Source organism: Fusarium proliferatum, assembly GCF_900067095.1.
Source record: "Fusarium proliferatum ET1 genome assembly, contig: FPRO_scaffold006, whole genome shotgun sequence".
NCBI classification, from domain to species: domain Eukaryota; kingdom Fungi; phylum Ascomycota; class Sordariomycetes; order Hypocreales; family Nectriaceae; genus Fusarium; species Fusarium proliferatum.
In genome coordinates this window covers 1,828,474-1,842,428 of record NW_022194795.1, presented here as the reverse complement: position 1 = coordinate 1,842,428, position 13,955 = coordinate 1,828,474, and the positions used below count along the sequence as shown (strand labels likewise).

The following is a 13,955-nucleotide window of genomic DNA, read 5'->3' as shown; positions in this document are numbered from 1 at the left end:
CATAGGTGTTATCATAAGTTGTTCTTTGGAAATCTTAGGTACACAAGCCATACACATGGAAGCCAATTTTATCGTTTTGTCATACCGTACATATTGCCGATAATGGAAGGGAGTATTGGATCGTGATAAACCATTTCCAGCGTTTCATAAATTGATACAAAGAGGCTTTCAAGTCAATTCAAGTTCCATATTCGAAGGCATGTAGTGTGAACTACGACGTCTCCCCTTGGAAGCCAGTCACCACTGACCATTGCCAAAGACCTGATGGAAATACAAGATGGGTAATCTTATTCTCTGTTGCTTATCAATCACGGCTTCGCATCAAATATCTACATAGCGAAACTTTCCACACCGTGTCAACAATAACTGTAGTGATATGTACTTCGTTTGTCGTTGGCATCAACTCCGTCAAATTACACACACACTCAAGCTGTCACTTTGTGTTTGATTCACATAGTGGCAGTTTGTGTGGAAGCCAACTCCAGCAGATGACGCATTGCTGCTGCCTACTAGGTATCTTTACTTCCATATTCACAGCAGTGGAGGCTATCGTTTCCTTCCACTCCAGCCAACTCTACCTAATTTTTTTAAATAAGGTAATTAAGATAACCTCGCGGAAGCAATCGCGGGGTAGACGTCTTGCAAGGTGCATCTAAACTTGCCACTCCCAACCCGACCGGCATCATGTCAACAACACCAGGAGTTTCCTTCAGAAAGGATGGTACGAAGACATTCATTCCACTCGAAAACAACCCAGAAGTTTTCACTAAACTCATCCACGACCTGGGCGTTTCTGAGAAGCTCGGTTTTTACGACGTCTACAGCATTGACGAACCTGAGCTGCTTGCCATGATCCCTCGTCCAGTTCATGCTCTAGTCTTCATCACTCCTGCACCTATGTGGGCACGCGTTCGCGAGAACGACCCAGGCTCAAAGGAACTAAGTTACGATGGCTCTGGTCCAGACGAGCCAGTTGTGTGGTACAAACAAACTATAGGTCACGCTTGCGGTCTCATTGCTCTCCTTCACAGCGTGAGCAATGGCACAGCCAAGAACTTCATCAAAACAGACTCGATCCTCGATAAGATTCTGAAGGAAACACAAGATCTCAAGCCTCTCCAACGCGCCAATCATCTCTACAACTCGATAGATTTGGAGAAGGCTCACATGGCTGCTGCAGTGACTGGTGACACTATAGCCCCTGCGAGCGAAGAGCCTAGCGGATATCATTTCATCAGCTTCGTTAAGGGCCAAGATGGTCATTTATACGATCTTGAGGGAGGCTGGGGAGGTCCAGTTGATCGCGGCACATTGGACGAAGGTGATGATCTTCTCAGTAATAAGGCATTGGAAGTTACTGTCAAAAGATTTACCAAAGCTGCTGAGGGGAACCTTGAGTTCAGTATCATCGCACTGGCAACTGTTCCAGATGGCGCCTGAATATAGATCCCTGAAAACCGACTAGTCACAAGAAAGCAATGATATTAATCCTTTACACAATCCTTTTCACGGGATTTCTCCTGTACTGTGGGTATTTCCTATGCGCCTGACCTGAAGCATCAACTGATCTGACTGGATTTTCTCAGTGACACTCAGATATTTCCAAACCTACCTAGGTTCATATTGGAAGTCTTTCGGGATTTTGTATCTGGTCTTTCATGCTTGGTATTTCACGACGGCTATTATGCAATAGTCTATAGAGCGAGTTGGTGCTTTCACGACTTGAATTTGTTACACCAGTCCAGTTCATAGATTCATCTGTCTGTTTCTTACCTGTTTTTGGTTTCCAATGAGATGTTGGCGTACCCGTCATATGGACCATTCACGTCAGACAGTAAGTAACTCGTGAAGTAGACTAACCACAGAAGGCGTTCGAACGGTACATGATTAAATTGTGCGTATTCAGCAGCCCGTTGTTCACTGTCTTTAGAAGGTTTGCGTCCGACACTTCTCGAAGCTCTTTAGGGTTATGGTGGTGGTTTAATGTTGAAGGCTGAGGCAAAAAGATTATATTTCATGGTGTCGAGTTCTTGCTTTGGTTGATGGGATGGATATTCCTTCCGCCTGGCACTGCCCAGACTGGATGGCGAGGTATCTATTCTCACCTAGCTAAACTGTATGTCGTTGAGATCAGGTCATATCCTTCCTCATGCTTTGGATACAAGTTCAATGGAGTCGGATGACGTGACTACTAGGTAGTGAGGGCATTCTTCAGCCTTCAACATACCTAGATAGTCAATATAGTCAACACAGTCAACATCAAGAAGGGCCTCTCATGCGACGGCCGTGGAGACTTCAGACCCGGGACTCAATTCTGTAAAGATGCACTCTAAACCAACATTGTAAATCTTTTGCTCCTCGACTTGAGAAACACTTATTTCAGAGTTCTCGGCTCTGGAAGACGACGCCTCGACTCAACGAGCAGAACTGCATCAGGCATAATCTTCAGTCATGACTGAGTGAACTCCTGAGTACCTTGGTTCGCTCTTCTTTCGATGGGGATTCGGGATTTCAACATTTCATTGTATGTGTTCGTCTGTTAACTTCATCGTCGAATTCATGCATGAGTGTCCCGATCACCTTGTGAGCAACCATATCTTATAGATCGTGGTCCTAGCAGCAATTATTGTCTCTTGTTTTGGCTTGTTTATTACACTCCCAGCAGGTGATTTGGTAAGATGGCGCATTCTGCGACGAGTTTTCAGATCGCGATAGCACACCTGTTACATATATTATCGGGGATGCAAGTAGCCGGTTGACACATTATGAATCACTCGCACGAGAGCCTTCAACCCTCCGAGTTCTGTCCTCTCTGTCCTACAGTAATATTCTAGGGCTTTCTCTAATTGTTCTTATCTTGCCGTTACTTATTCTGTTACTCAGATACAGCATACTGTCCGTGTCTCATCGGTTGATTCACCGATAAGTGTAGCAACCCAAGCACGACAGATGACTTGTCAATACGGAATATGGGCGCTCATGGTTTATCTACTGTGGTCAGAGTTAACTTGTTAGAGACTCGATTTGCAACCCCTAGACTATTCGTATGACAGTGCTGCCTCAAGCCCGGGGAGTCTCGTACAACGACGAGTGAGGCTCTTCGTTCGAATCGGAGACAATGTCTCAGCCTTTAGCTACTAGCGTTCTTCATTCGACTGGTTACGATAAACTTGGGAGTGTAAAGAATAACCATGGTCTCGTACGAGGGCTTGCTAGAGGTCTGGTACTAGACTGAGCGACCAAAATTGTAGTGGACGACCCGATAGTTCAGCTGGGAACAGGAATATCCACATGCAACGCCTGAAGATAACGACTTCCTGTGATTGCAGTGTACCAAACAGGTGCTACCTACTATAGGTAGGTACCTTATGCAGTGTGTAGGTATGTATACATGCGAAGGCTATAAGGTGAATGGCAATATGATCTTATGAGCTGCGCTTACCCTGCAAGAAACTAATTCTGGAGGACTGGCACATAACTTGGATACACCAGGCCTTGGTTACATGGGGTTTAATCGTACCCTATGCAAAGGCCATTTCTATGATGGGATGTCAGATTTGGCACAGCATTCACTTAGTAGTGATACTTAAGGTAGGCTGCATGTTGGGCCATCTGCACATACTCGGGAGCATAACCAAATATCACATCATTTACCATGCACGGCGGCGTTTTACGGTGAGTATGCACCAGCACAGTATAGCTTTGTGACTTGTCGAGGATTTACATGTATGCTGGCCATTTTGGAAGAGGAGTCGTGATTCTCAATAGTCCCAATAGTCGTCGATCTCTACACACCTCATCAAACAGCTTGTTCCGCTTGGGTGCTTTAATTAGACATCAGGGCATACCACATCCAGATCCATCTCAGCGAATGGTACGTACACACAAACATGTACATACTCGAGTGATTAGCGGCGGAGCAGATAGCCACATCTTGACGTGACGATGTCTTGACGGCGGGATCACGGACAGCACACGAGAATATGCGAGATGTTGGAAATACCATGTCGACCGGTCTGTCGATGCCCCCCTGCGATGTCAAATTTAGCACACGCCCCATGTTCCTTAGCTACTGGGTCTCTCCATCCACGGCACAACGTTAACCAGGATGATATGATCAACTTGACGAGCCCTAAGAAAATACCAGACCTTGATATGAGGTGTCAAAATAAACTCAGCAAAGGATATATTAAATTTATCTAAAGTTACCTAAGTACTTTTGTCATTTAGGATCAAGGTCCTGAATTTTCTTTCCTCCCCTAGTTAGGTAGACGAGAATAGACCAAGAAAGTACTCTGTACTCGACACTGTTCAGCCTTGCGCGGTTGTTCGGATAACTTAGATGCCGAAGACACACTAGATCGGAGTAAAACGCCTGTGGAAACTGAAGTGAGCACGATTTCTGCAAGTAAGCATGAGGCTATTGTCGAGGATGGATAAGGAGTGACAGTCAATAAGCAACAGAACACCCAATAGCATCTAAAAGAGGTGCCTTTACTGCACCTAGTTTTAAGCGATAACTACCCACCGAATTGAAGCAAGTATGGATTTGCACACACAACGCGCGTATATCCGTCGTAGATCATCCTAGACAAAGGTGTTTGAACTTTTCGAGATCGCGATGAGAGATCTAGCCATCTCCGTGATACTGGGTCGTTTATGGAGTTGCTGGCACCCAATTAGATAGATACATATGAATGGATCGTCAATAGTCCCCCCTGGAGCAGTGATGACCAGTAGAACCTGGTGAGAATCCCTGGATTGACGGAAATAAGACATGCATCGTACGGAGTACCGTGACGCCGTTGCCTGAAGCCTAGCAGCTTCCATCAACCTTCAGGAAGATTTGTGAAATAAGGAGCTGCAGCAGACGATCCAACTGGAGACGAGAGAACGCTTTTGTGACAGGGATCACCTTGACTTTGATCTCGCCAAGCCGCCAGTTGTATGTGGAAGCGAACCCGAAAGGATAGGTAATGGACCCATCCATCACCATAAATAAAGGGAGGGCCTGGGAGACTTTCATTCATTCCTCTCGAGGCGGGCGAGATTAGGCACGGATGCAAATCTTTAGCACCATGCCAAGTATCGGTGTGTATTCAATATTGTTCAATGGCGCTCTGTAGTCTGCATATCGTCAGCTGATCAAGGGTTTTCTGTTCGCTGCACGTCTCAGTACATCCAATAGCTGACGCCGGTAGCCGGCAACAACAACTTGCCAGGTAAGCCCGGCAGATCGACGATGAGGTTAGAGGAGAATACCATGACTGGTCAACTTACAGCGGATCAAGCAAAATCACTAAAGCGACTAGCTCGAACGGTCTATCCCGGGGCGTGGAAGCGTATTTGAAGGGTAGCCTCATTCGGCTCAGCGCTGAGCCTCGTCACCAAAATAGGAGTGGCTTCGTGGCGCGCACGTTGAGAAAACGTCCACTACTCGGTCTATACCCCTGACCCTGGCCTCCATAGCAGGCCGAAAACCACAAACTCGTCCCATGTCCATTTCACCGTCTTGCCAAAAGAGTTCGAAAGTCTGGCTCGTTTCGGCATTACGTCATCGATTATGTAGTGGTAAAGAAACGCCGGACCATCCGGAGCGTTAGTTTATATGGATTTCGCCTGTATCGGAACCCCTTGTTCCTAAATAGCGACATTTCTGGCCTAGGGAGTAGGAAAACTTCCTTTTAGCGCCAGAAGAAAAGGGATGGGAGATCATCAAGAAAAGCTTGTTCACTTTGTGTCAGTACGTGTTAATACTCAAACCACACTCGGCGACACGTACTCCTCAGTGGATGGTGACGGAATGTGGGTTTATTTCTGCAAGGTACGGCGTGACAAGACAGGGGGGATATGTTTCCAGGATCCGCGATCGATCTAGGTAGGGAGTTGGCAGCAAGTACCTTTTAGGTACTGTTCCTTTCGACGCGATAGGGAACTCTGAAAGTCCGCACTTCGCTGTGTGCCTCAGAGATTGTTGAGCGACTTCCTGATCAAAGAAAGTCTTACAGGCTCCATCAGCAACTTTTGTCGCCAAGACAGATGAGGACTAGGACTACCCATTTTCTGCCAAGTAGCGGGCTGCTATCCAGCTTGGCACCGCGGGAAGACAAGTTTAACCCCTGATGGCCCCTGGCAATTGAGCCATGGCGACGGAGAACACGCGTATCAAGGCCACTGCTCCGTGGGATGGGATTTGTAACTGGAGTTATTTTTGCCTGGAGATGGAACAACTCCATCCCTCTTCCGGCGTAGAGTTTGAGGCGACGCCGACATGGTAAGACAGGTGCTTCAAATCCTGTGTTAGCTGGTTTGTATAGCTGTTAGTCGAACTACCTAGAAAGACAGTATCCCATAATCCTTTGTAGGACTTCAATTGAAGCATGGAGGAGGATATTTGATGCATATCGTATTTTGACGACAGGATGGGATTTACCTGACCGAAGGTTATTACAGCTGACCAGTAACCCACTAACCAAATTAAGCAATGGCCGTTGAAACGAAGCACATACAATTCATCATAGACTGGCATGAGGTTGATTTGTTTTAAACTCATTACAGCCAGGAAAGCATTCCCACAGCACAGACATTCAATGTTTCGAAACCCACATCCAACTTCTACTGGTAGGTTGAAGACTTTACTACATATGTAGATGTTGTTATCACTATACCTTCAACTACTTTACTCCTTGGATTGGCGTATAGCAAAGCCAATTGACAGCCGACAGCACATGGAAACGGAGGACTTTAAATTCCCGGTTGTGGGAGGGTTTAGTAACAATGGGGAACTGTTCCATTGAACTTACCCACTTGATTATACAGTACTTGGCTCCTCTGGGGCGCAGCATGTGGGATGTATACATCGTGTTTGTGTGCTTCAACTTTACATATCCTGTTGATTTGTTGGCAGCTCGGCAGGGTCGCCCTGCACTCTGAATGGAGGGGGTTTATCTTTGCATGTGCTTGTCTTGATATTAACTTTGGTGAACCGTGAACTAGTCAATACAATGTCTAACCGCCAGATACACTAGGGTTTTCTAGGTATGATGGGTAAACAATGCAGCCACCCATGTCAAGCAATTGTTTGATTACCATCCAACTCAATGAGTTTTGATGCGAGCCTTGTGTCGTACTGCAGCCGTTGTTGGATGCCCAACTACATACCTACTATGTATATAGTAGACTGGTATTATGGAGCATGCCATGTGTGGTCTGCGTAGAAGACAGCCGGCTCTCATAGAAAGCTTGCACGAGGTTGGAGCCAGCAGATCTATCGAGGCCCCAAACCTGGGTATCTGCATATTCGGTTCATCATCAAACATAATTGCCGGTCACCAACATCAATTTACCCGTCGTCGCGTCAGATGGTCTGCTCCAATATCAGCGCAACACCGTGCCGCACCACGCGGATGTTAGGATCGAAGATACTGGTAGGGATCATGATAAGGAATTTGGAAAACGGACGGCGATGGAGGGTGAAAGACAAGGGCAAAGTCGGGAAGATTTGGGTTTGGACGGATTGAGGGCAATCGAGTTAGGGTCCCGTCTATTCGTATGTACTAACCAAGCAATTGCTGGTGACTGACTTCTCGCTTCTGGGGTTTGCTTCGTATTCATTTGGCTGTGCGTGATTGATTCCCCTCGTTTACTTCTCCCTTGACTGAACATAATTTCTCCTCTTCACCCTCTCTCTCTCTCTTTTTGAAACATTGTAGATTCTGGTTTGCTGCATCAACGACCAACCGCAGCCGACGTAAGATTCGGTCTTTTTCTTTTTTAATCTTTCGGGTTGTGTGGCGTCTGGGGGAACATTTGAACACCCAAGCTGAAAAAGAAAGCGAGAGCGGAGACCAGACAACACGCGACGACAAAGCGAGCTACCTACTCGACCCAAGAGAGAATAAATGCGAAACGCAACGATCGAACGGAGAATCAGCGACGAATAAGACCGATGTTTACAACAAGAAACAACCAGCAATAATTCTCAAACCTTACGGTATTGGATCCTAAACAGTCAGGAAATTTCGATGTTTGGCCGAAGTGTTTTCTTCTGAACGAACGAGAAAAAAAACCACACCAAAACATTTGAATTGAGTTCTTTGGATCTTTAGCGGTGGATCCCTTGATATCTGTCTACGGAGTACTTTCAACGGTATTCCGGCAGTCACATCTGCAATAAATCATCAGCTGGGCTCGCTCTCTACGAGTACGGACTACCTTACGGAGGAGGATTTTAATTCAACCTTAAGCTTGCGCGTATTTTCCTCGTGGCATTGGGTCCTCAACTTCCGGCCGCTCCGCACCGATCCTCATCCTCGTTAGCTTCAGCAACGTATCTCGAAACGAAGGTCTTCCGAGTCCCCCGTCCTCGTCACCATTCGTCACTGCTGCCACACCACTGGCCGGCCGGCCTATATCCTTGAGTTGGGAATAATAATTCTGTTGTGAGGGACAAAAGAGAAACAGTAAGTTGGATTTTTTTTCTATTGTTGTGATGCTTGGCCTGAAGCCTTATGCGTTACTGCCCTGGTTCTCCAATTGAGTTTCATGAAGCAAGTGGACAGTCTCTGCTTCATCATGACTTCAAAGCCTTCTTCCATCCATCCCTTCATCACACACCCCTCTTTCTAGCCGTCTCTGCCTATGCCCCAACCTGTTTGCCATTGGCATTTTTTTCCTGGGCACAACAGAATCAAATACGGGGGCTTGCATTTTTATTTTATTTTTGGGGGCGGCATTCCGTTTTGAACCATACCCTCGCATTGCATTGCATCTCATCACACACGCACATGTCTGCCATGTAATTTGAGCCTCCCCAACCACTGGCAGGCTATAGCTCCTGATATCGTTCTCTTCCTTCAAACTACCTACAGTCGGACTGAGCCACTCCCGCATATCGTACATGCCGCCGCCTCCGGCCGGGGTCCCCCCTTGTCTCATTGTCCTTGTATCTAAGCCTCTCTTTCACATACCTGCTTGCTACATACGCACTTGTTACTTGCTTTGCTTATTGCTTGCTGTTTTGCTGGCCCCTTGCAAAGCTCGGCCCCCTTGGTTCTTGACTTGGCCTATCTTTACTGGTCTGTTGTCCACTCGCATCATCTCTTTCTCCCACACGCCTCCTCACTTTCCTCTTGTCAAAATTGTCTAGCCTCTCCAGAACATCTTGAACACCCCGGTCCCCAAAGAGATTACAGTGGTTGTCTCTGCCAAGTACACTTCAGGTAGGCACTGCACTACTTGAGTTTTCTCTCTCGGCGGCGCCTTACCCCCCCTGCCACCTCAATTCAAATCGAGGCCCAATCATTCACGGGCCATATCATCATTTACAGGCGAAACACACAACACACCAAAGACCAAGCGACCCTCTCTTTCATCAACCCGAAGCTGATTAATTTAGTCAAGGCAACGCAGCCCAGTACAGTTCTCACAGCCCAGGCCTGCAGCTGTAAGCCTAGTCGATCGCAAAAAGGGACAATCGGGGGCCCACCGTACTCGTACCGATAAATCCTCCTAGAGCCAAGTCCGCGCAGCTTCTTCCGCGCCCGCTGTGAGATTTCTAAGCTTGAACAAGGGCCCAGTTCTTGTTGCAGCTTCTCAGCTCAGCCCACTCTCGCTCTTACAGTCCGTCCGACTACAATCCCCAGACAATCTCCCACACCCCATTTGGTGCACCGTCCACCGAGGCCATCTCAGCTCTCGTCCCACTCGTCACACTCACTACTGGCCGCTTGTAGATTTCTTGCTCCTTCATTGCCTATCGACAGTTGACGCACGAGACGCCGCTGTGCTTCCCCCCTGGTACGCCATCCTGCCGCCTACGCCACGATTTAGGCCCTGTCGCTCGTTGATTCTACGGCTGGCTGTCACTATCACTGCCGTCTTCTCGCCCACCGACGCCTCGCTGGCCTCGTTCCCATTCGATAGCTTCCTTCTCCCGAGCCGCCACATGCACAATTGAGCTGTGCTATCGTCTCTGATCCTCGTCGCCCGCATCGCTACTCACAATAAACGGCAATCATCGTCAGTTTGAGCGTATCCTTGCTTAGACAGGTACTTCCATCAGTCCCGATCTTGTTGTGTTGTGGTACCCAATACGCCCCAAGACTACGGGTCCGTCGTTAGAAACCGCTCCGCTACACCCTCAGACTGGACCAGGCCACTATTCCACATTAGGACCCGCCAGACATTATGGCACCTGTATCGCCCCGGCTCAAGATTCTATCAGGTTTGTCGTCTCTTCTCTTACAATTCTCCCTTCATACCTAGGGTTAGTTCACGCAGAAACCAGAAGTGGACGTTCGCGTCATTTCAGATCAACTGATCCCTCCCAATCCTTCATCAGTTGATACAATCCCTCTCAATCTTTTCTGTCTCTTGTCTATCTTTCACTCGTTTGTCTTAAATCCTCACGTCAACCGTCAGGACGGTTGCTCGTGCAGCGTCCCACTCTTGTCGCTCATCATGGCCAGCAGTGAGCTAATGTCCGTCTGTTCAGTGGGAGGCAATCCCGTCTCGGCGTTCCTATCATGGAGGCTCCAGGCCACCAACGCGTGTGATGTGACGCTCGTTTGGAAGTCTGGTTACGAGCATGTGGCACAATACGGTATCTCCTTTAAGTATGTGACCCAATGCGCTATGGCTTAAACAAGATGCTGATTGACAATCAAGATCCCCAATATTTGGCAACGAGAGATTCAAGCCTAGACATGGTACAGTTCAACAATCCCCTTGCTTTCGTCCAGCATGCTGAGATAACATTTCAAGTTGTTCGAAATCCCGAGGACGCCGCGAGCGCTCGAGACGGCCCATTCGATTATGTCGTACTCTGCGTCAAGGCGTTACCCGATGTCTACGATCTCGCCTCAGTCATTGACTCCGTCGTGACCCCCCAGCATACATGCATCATCGTCAACACAACACATACTCTCGGAGTCGAAGCTGCTTTGGAGGAGCGATTTCCTACCAATGTGGTCCTATCACTTGTTTCAGGTGCTGAGCTCACACAACTCGGCCAGAGTGAATTTGAACATAAGGGCCCAGCAGATATCTGGATTGGTCCTGCTAATAACCCGAACAATATCCCACAAACCATCCAGGAAGACATGGCACAGGCCTTAGCCATGACACTGAGTTCTGGTCAAGTGGAATGCAAAGTCTCACCAAATATCCGCCAGCAACAATACGAGAGAGTGATAGGGTTTGTCTCTCATCTAACAGTCTTGTAACTCACTAACTGATGTTGCAGGCCTATTGCGTTCCATCCGATTAGCGTTATCTTCGAAACTCCCAGCCATGCCTCGCTCTTGGAAAAGGTTGGCGTTAGGGACATGGTATCGGAGGTCATTGACGAGCTGCTTCGTCTAGCTGATGCTAACGGATGCAAATTTGATCCCAATTTCAAGCAGAAGACGATCGATGAGATGTCCAAAGCTTCCGGAGAGAGCATAATGTGGCAGGATTACGTTGCTCGAAGACCTATGGAGGTTGAGACGTACCTTGGATCGCCTGTCAAACTGGCTAGAGACTCGAATATTTCCCTTCCTCGTATCGAGACACTTTACTCGATTCTTCATAACCTTAACCTGGTCAACCGCAGCAGACCCAAACCTGGCGACCCGAACGCGAATATCATACCACCCGCCTCGCCCTCCGCGGCACCTGTGCCTCGAATGCCTTCACAAAACAGCCATCGACCCATGATGAACGGTATGCCCAACGGAAATGGTATGCCCCCTCGCCAGCCCAGACCTCGGAACTCTTCCAACTTCAGCCAAGGCGGCATGCGCCGTGGACCGCCCCCGATGAACGGTGGACCACCCAATGGTTATGGTCGACCTCCTCCGATGAACGGTCCTGGATCTCGTCAACCTTCAAGGAGAGGCTCGTTAGAGGAGACTAATCTGGAGGAATTCTCTCATCTCGTTCTTTATGATGATATTCCCGAAGGTTCCGAGCCATCCGTTAGTGGTGACCCAGCAGACATTAATCTAAGAGAACGAGAGTTGGCTTTACGGCAGCGTGAAATGGCAATTCGCGAGCAAGAAATCCGAATGCGTCGCGGACCGCCACCTGGCCCTCCCGGAGGCCCCGGACCTCGTCGTGGCCCTCATCCTATGCGCAACAGCAAGCAGGTGTTCGACGAAGACGACGATGACGACGACGATTACTTTGACCCTACTGCCAACCCTGGTCCTCCGCTGATCGATCCAGACAATTTCGATATGATGAGCGTTACATCAAGAAAGAACCGAAAGGCTCCAGGACCAAGCCCTGGCCAGTTTCGCCGTAATCCCGATGACATGCCGCCTCCTACACGAGGCGGCCGATTCAGGCCCAATTTCGGCCGCAATCGATCTTCCCAAGTCGGTCACAGCTCCATGACTTCTGAAAACATCCTGGAAGACCCCCTCATGAGCTGCTCCTCGGATCGTTATGGATCCGTTGACCGTGGAGCGATGAACGCAGGCTCTCGAGCAAATTCACTAACAGCCTCAAGGCTTGACGAGATGCAGTACGGCCCAGGTCCCGGTGGACCCCCCGGGATGAATGGTGCCTATCCCCGGCGCGCCAGCCAGTCTCCCGGGAATCCTTATACTCCATCTATGCGAGGCGGTAGCCGACGGGGATCACCTCCGGGTGGTTACGGTCCAGGCCCAGGCATGAATGGCCGACCATCACCCCCAGATGGTGTTCGCCAACCTGTCCCTCGTCACCCACCTGGTCACGGTAACTCAGTAGCACCACAGCAAGTTGAACAACATATTGGGGTGAGCGCCCTCCACCAAACTAAGCCTAGGAATGTTCGCAGTCTGACGGGTAGTGCGAGCGCCAGCGCGGGCAGTGGTGAATTTGATTCCGAGCAGTCTGCAAACAGCAGTCAAGGCAGCTTGCCTCCACGACCGCCAATCGGTGTGCGTTAGGACGCTCCACACGACGATAATGTTCAACGGAGTGCCTAGGACGTCAGGTTCCAACACACGGTCCCATAGATGACGTCTGTCCAGCAAGGCTTTGATATTCTTGATTCCGGAGTTCCGGTCATGCATTCTGCATCGCTTACACGGGATCATCTATTTGTCCCGTCGCGAAGCCCGGTTGAGGCCATGTGTACTACATCTGGCTTGAACAACTATACGAAACACCTCGACGAGCACGGCCCTATTTCATTTTGTTTTTATTACACGCCCGAGTTCCATCGAAAACACGAAACGACACGACAAAAGTCACAGTCACTTTGGACTATTCTCAGACACGACGTCTTTTTAATTATTCCTATCGACACAATACGTACATACATTGACCAACCAAACAGAAGTAGTCTATCCTTGGTAATAATGCATTGGAGAATTGGGGAAGATATACTGGTGCCTTTTAGCATATAATTGGCTCTCAATTATTCAAGGTTCTGTTCATGAGACGCCCGAGTCTTGGTTCTGCTTTGACATATTGGGACAGCCTCACGCAAGGAAGAGAATTTCGGAGAACGCTAAGCCCGCCTCACAGAAGACAGGTTGGGACTGAATAATGAATACGCCGGTGGAAAAACGAGGAAGTGGGTGGGTTAAGGTCAAAGGCATTGCGCCAGCTGAGAGCAAGTCTTTGTTTTCCTTTGATTGTTGAAGCGCCCTCCAGAAGTTTGCGTGGACATGTCATGAAAGGTCAAACGGACTTAGCAAATGAGGAGGGATCATGATAGGCATTGTTTTTGTTGGCGGGGGTTACACATTCAAACTAGACTACGGATGGTTGTTTCTTTTTCTGGTTAAATCTGTTCATCGCGAGACGTTGTGGAATGTGAATAGGAAAGCCATCCACGGCATTGGGAGCATTCCTATTGGAAATATATAGATACGAAATAGTAGTATGGAAGAGAAAGGTGATGAAATGGGCCAAAGATTTCTGCGACGCGTTTGAGAAACCATTGATATCATAAGCCGAATTATCTATTGACCTGA

The 13,955-nt window shown here is 48.4% G+C and overlaps 2 protein-coding genes across 2 annotated transcripts; both read left to right on the top strand.

Annotated features, from left to right (window-relative positions):
* Nucleotides 1–684: 684 nt before the first annotated feature.
* Nucleotides 685–1,440, top strand: FPRO_09662 (putative ubiquitin thiolesterase L3; the record flags this gene model as incomplete). Its single annotated transcript, XM_031233078.1, has 1 exon — nucleotides 685–1,440. The coding sequence occupies one exon, from the start codon at nucleotides 685–687 to the stop codon at nucleotides 1,438–1,440; it is 756 nt and encodes a 251-aa protein (XP_031082951.1).
* Nucleotides 1,441–10,461: 9,021 nt separating this feature from the next.
* Nucleotides 10,462–12,920, top strand: FPRO_09661 (uncharacterized protein; the record flags this gene model as incomplete). Its single annotated transcript, XM_031233077.1, has 4 exons — nucleotides 10,462–10,616; nucleotides 10,669–10,709; nucleotides 10,765–11,197; nucleotides 11,246–12,920. The coding sequence occupies 4 exons, from the start codon at nucleotides 10,462–10,464 to the stop codon at nucleotides 12,918–12,920; spliced, it is 2,304 nt and encodes a 767-aa protein (XP_031082950.1).
* Nucleotides 12,921–13,955: the final 1,035 nt, after the last annotated feature.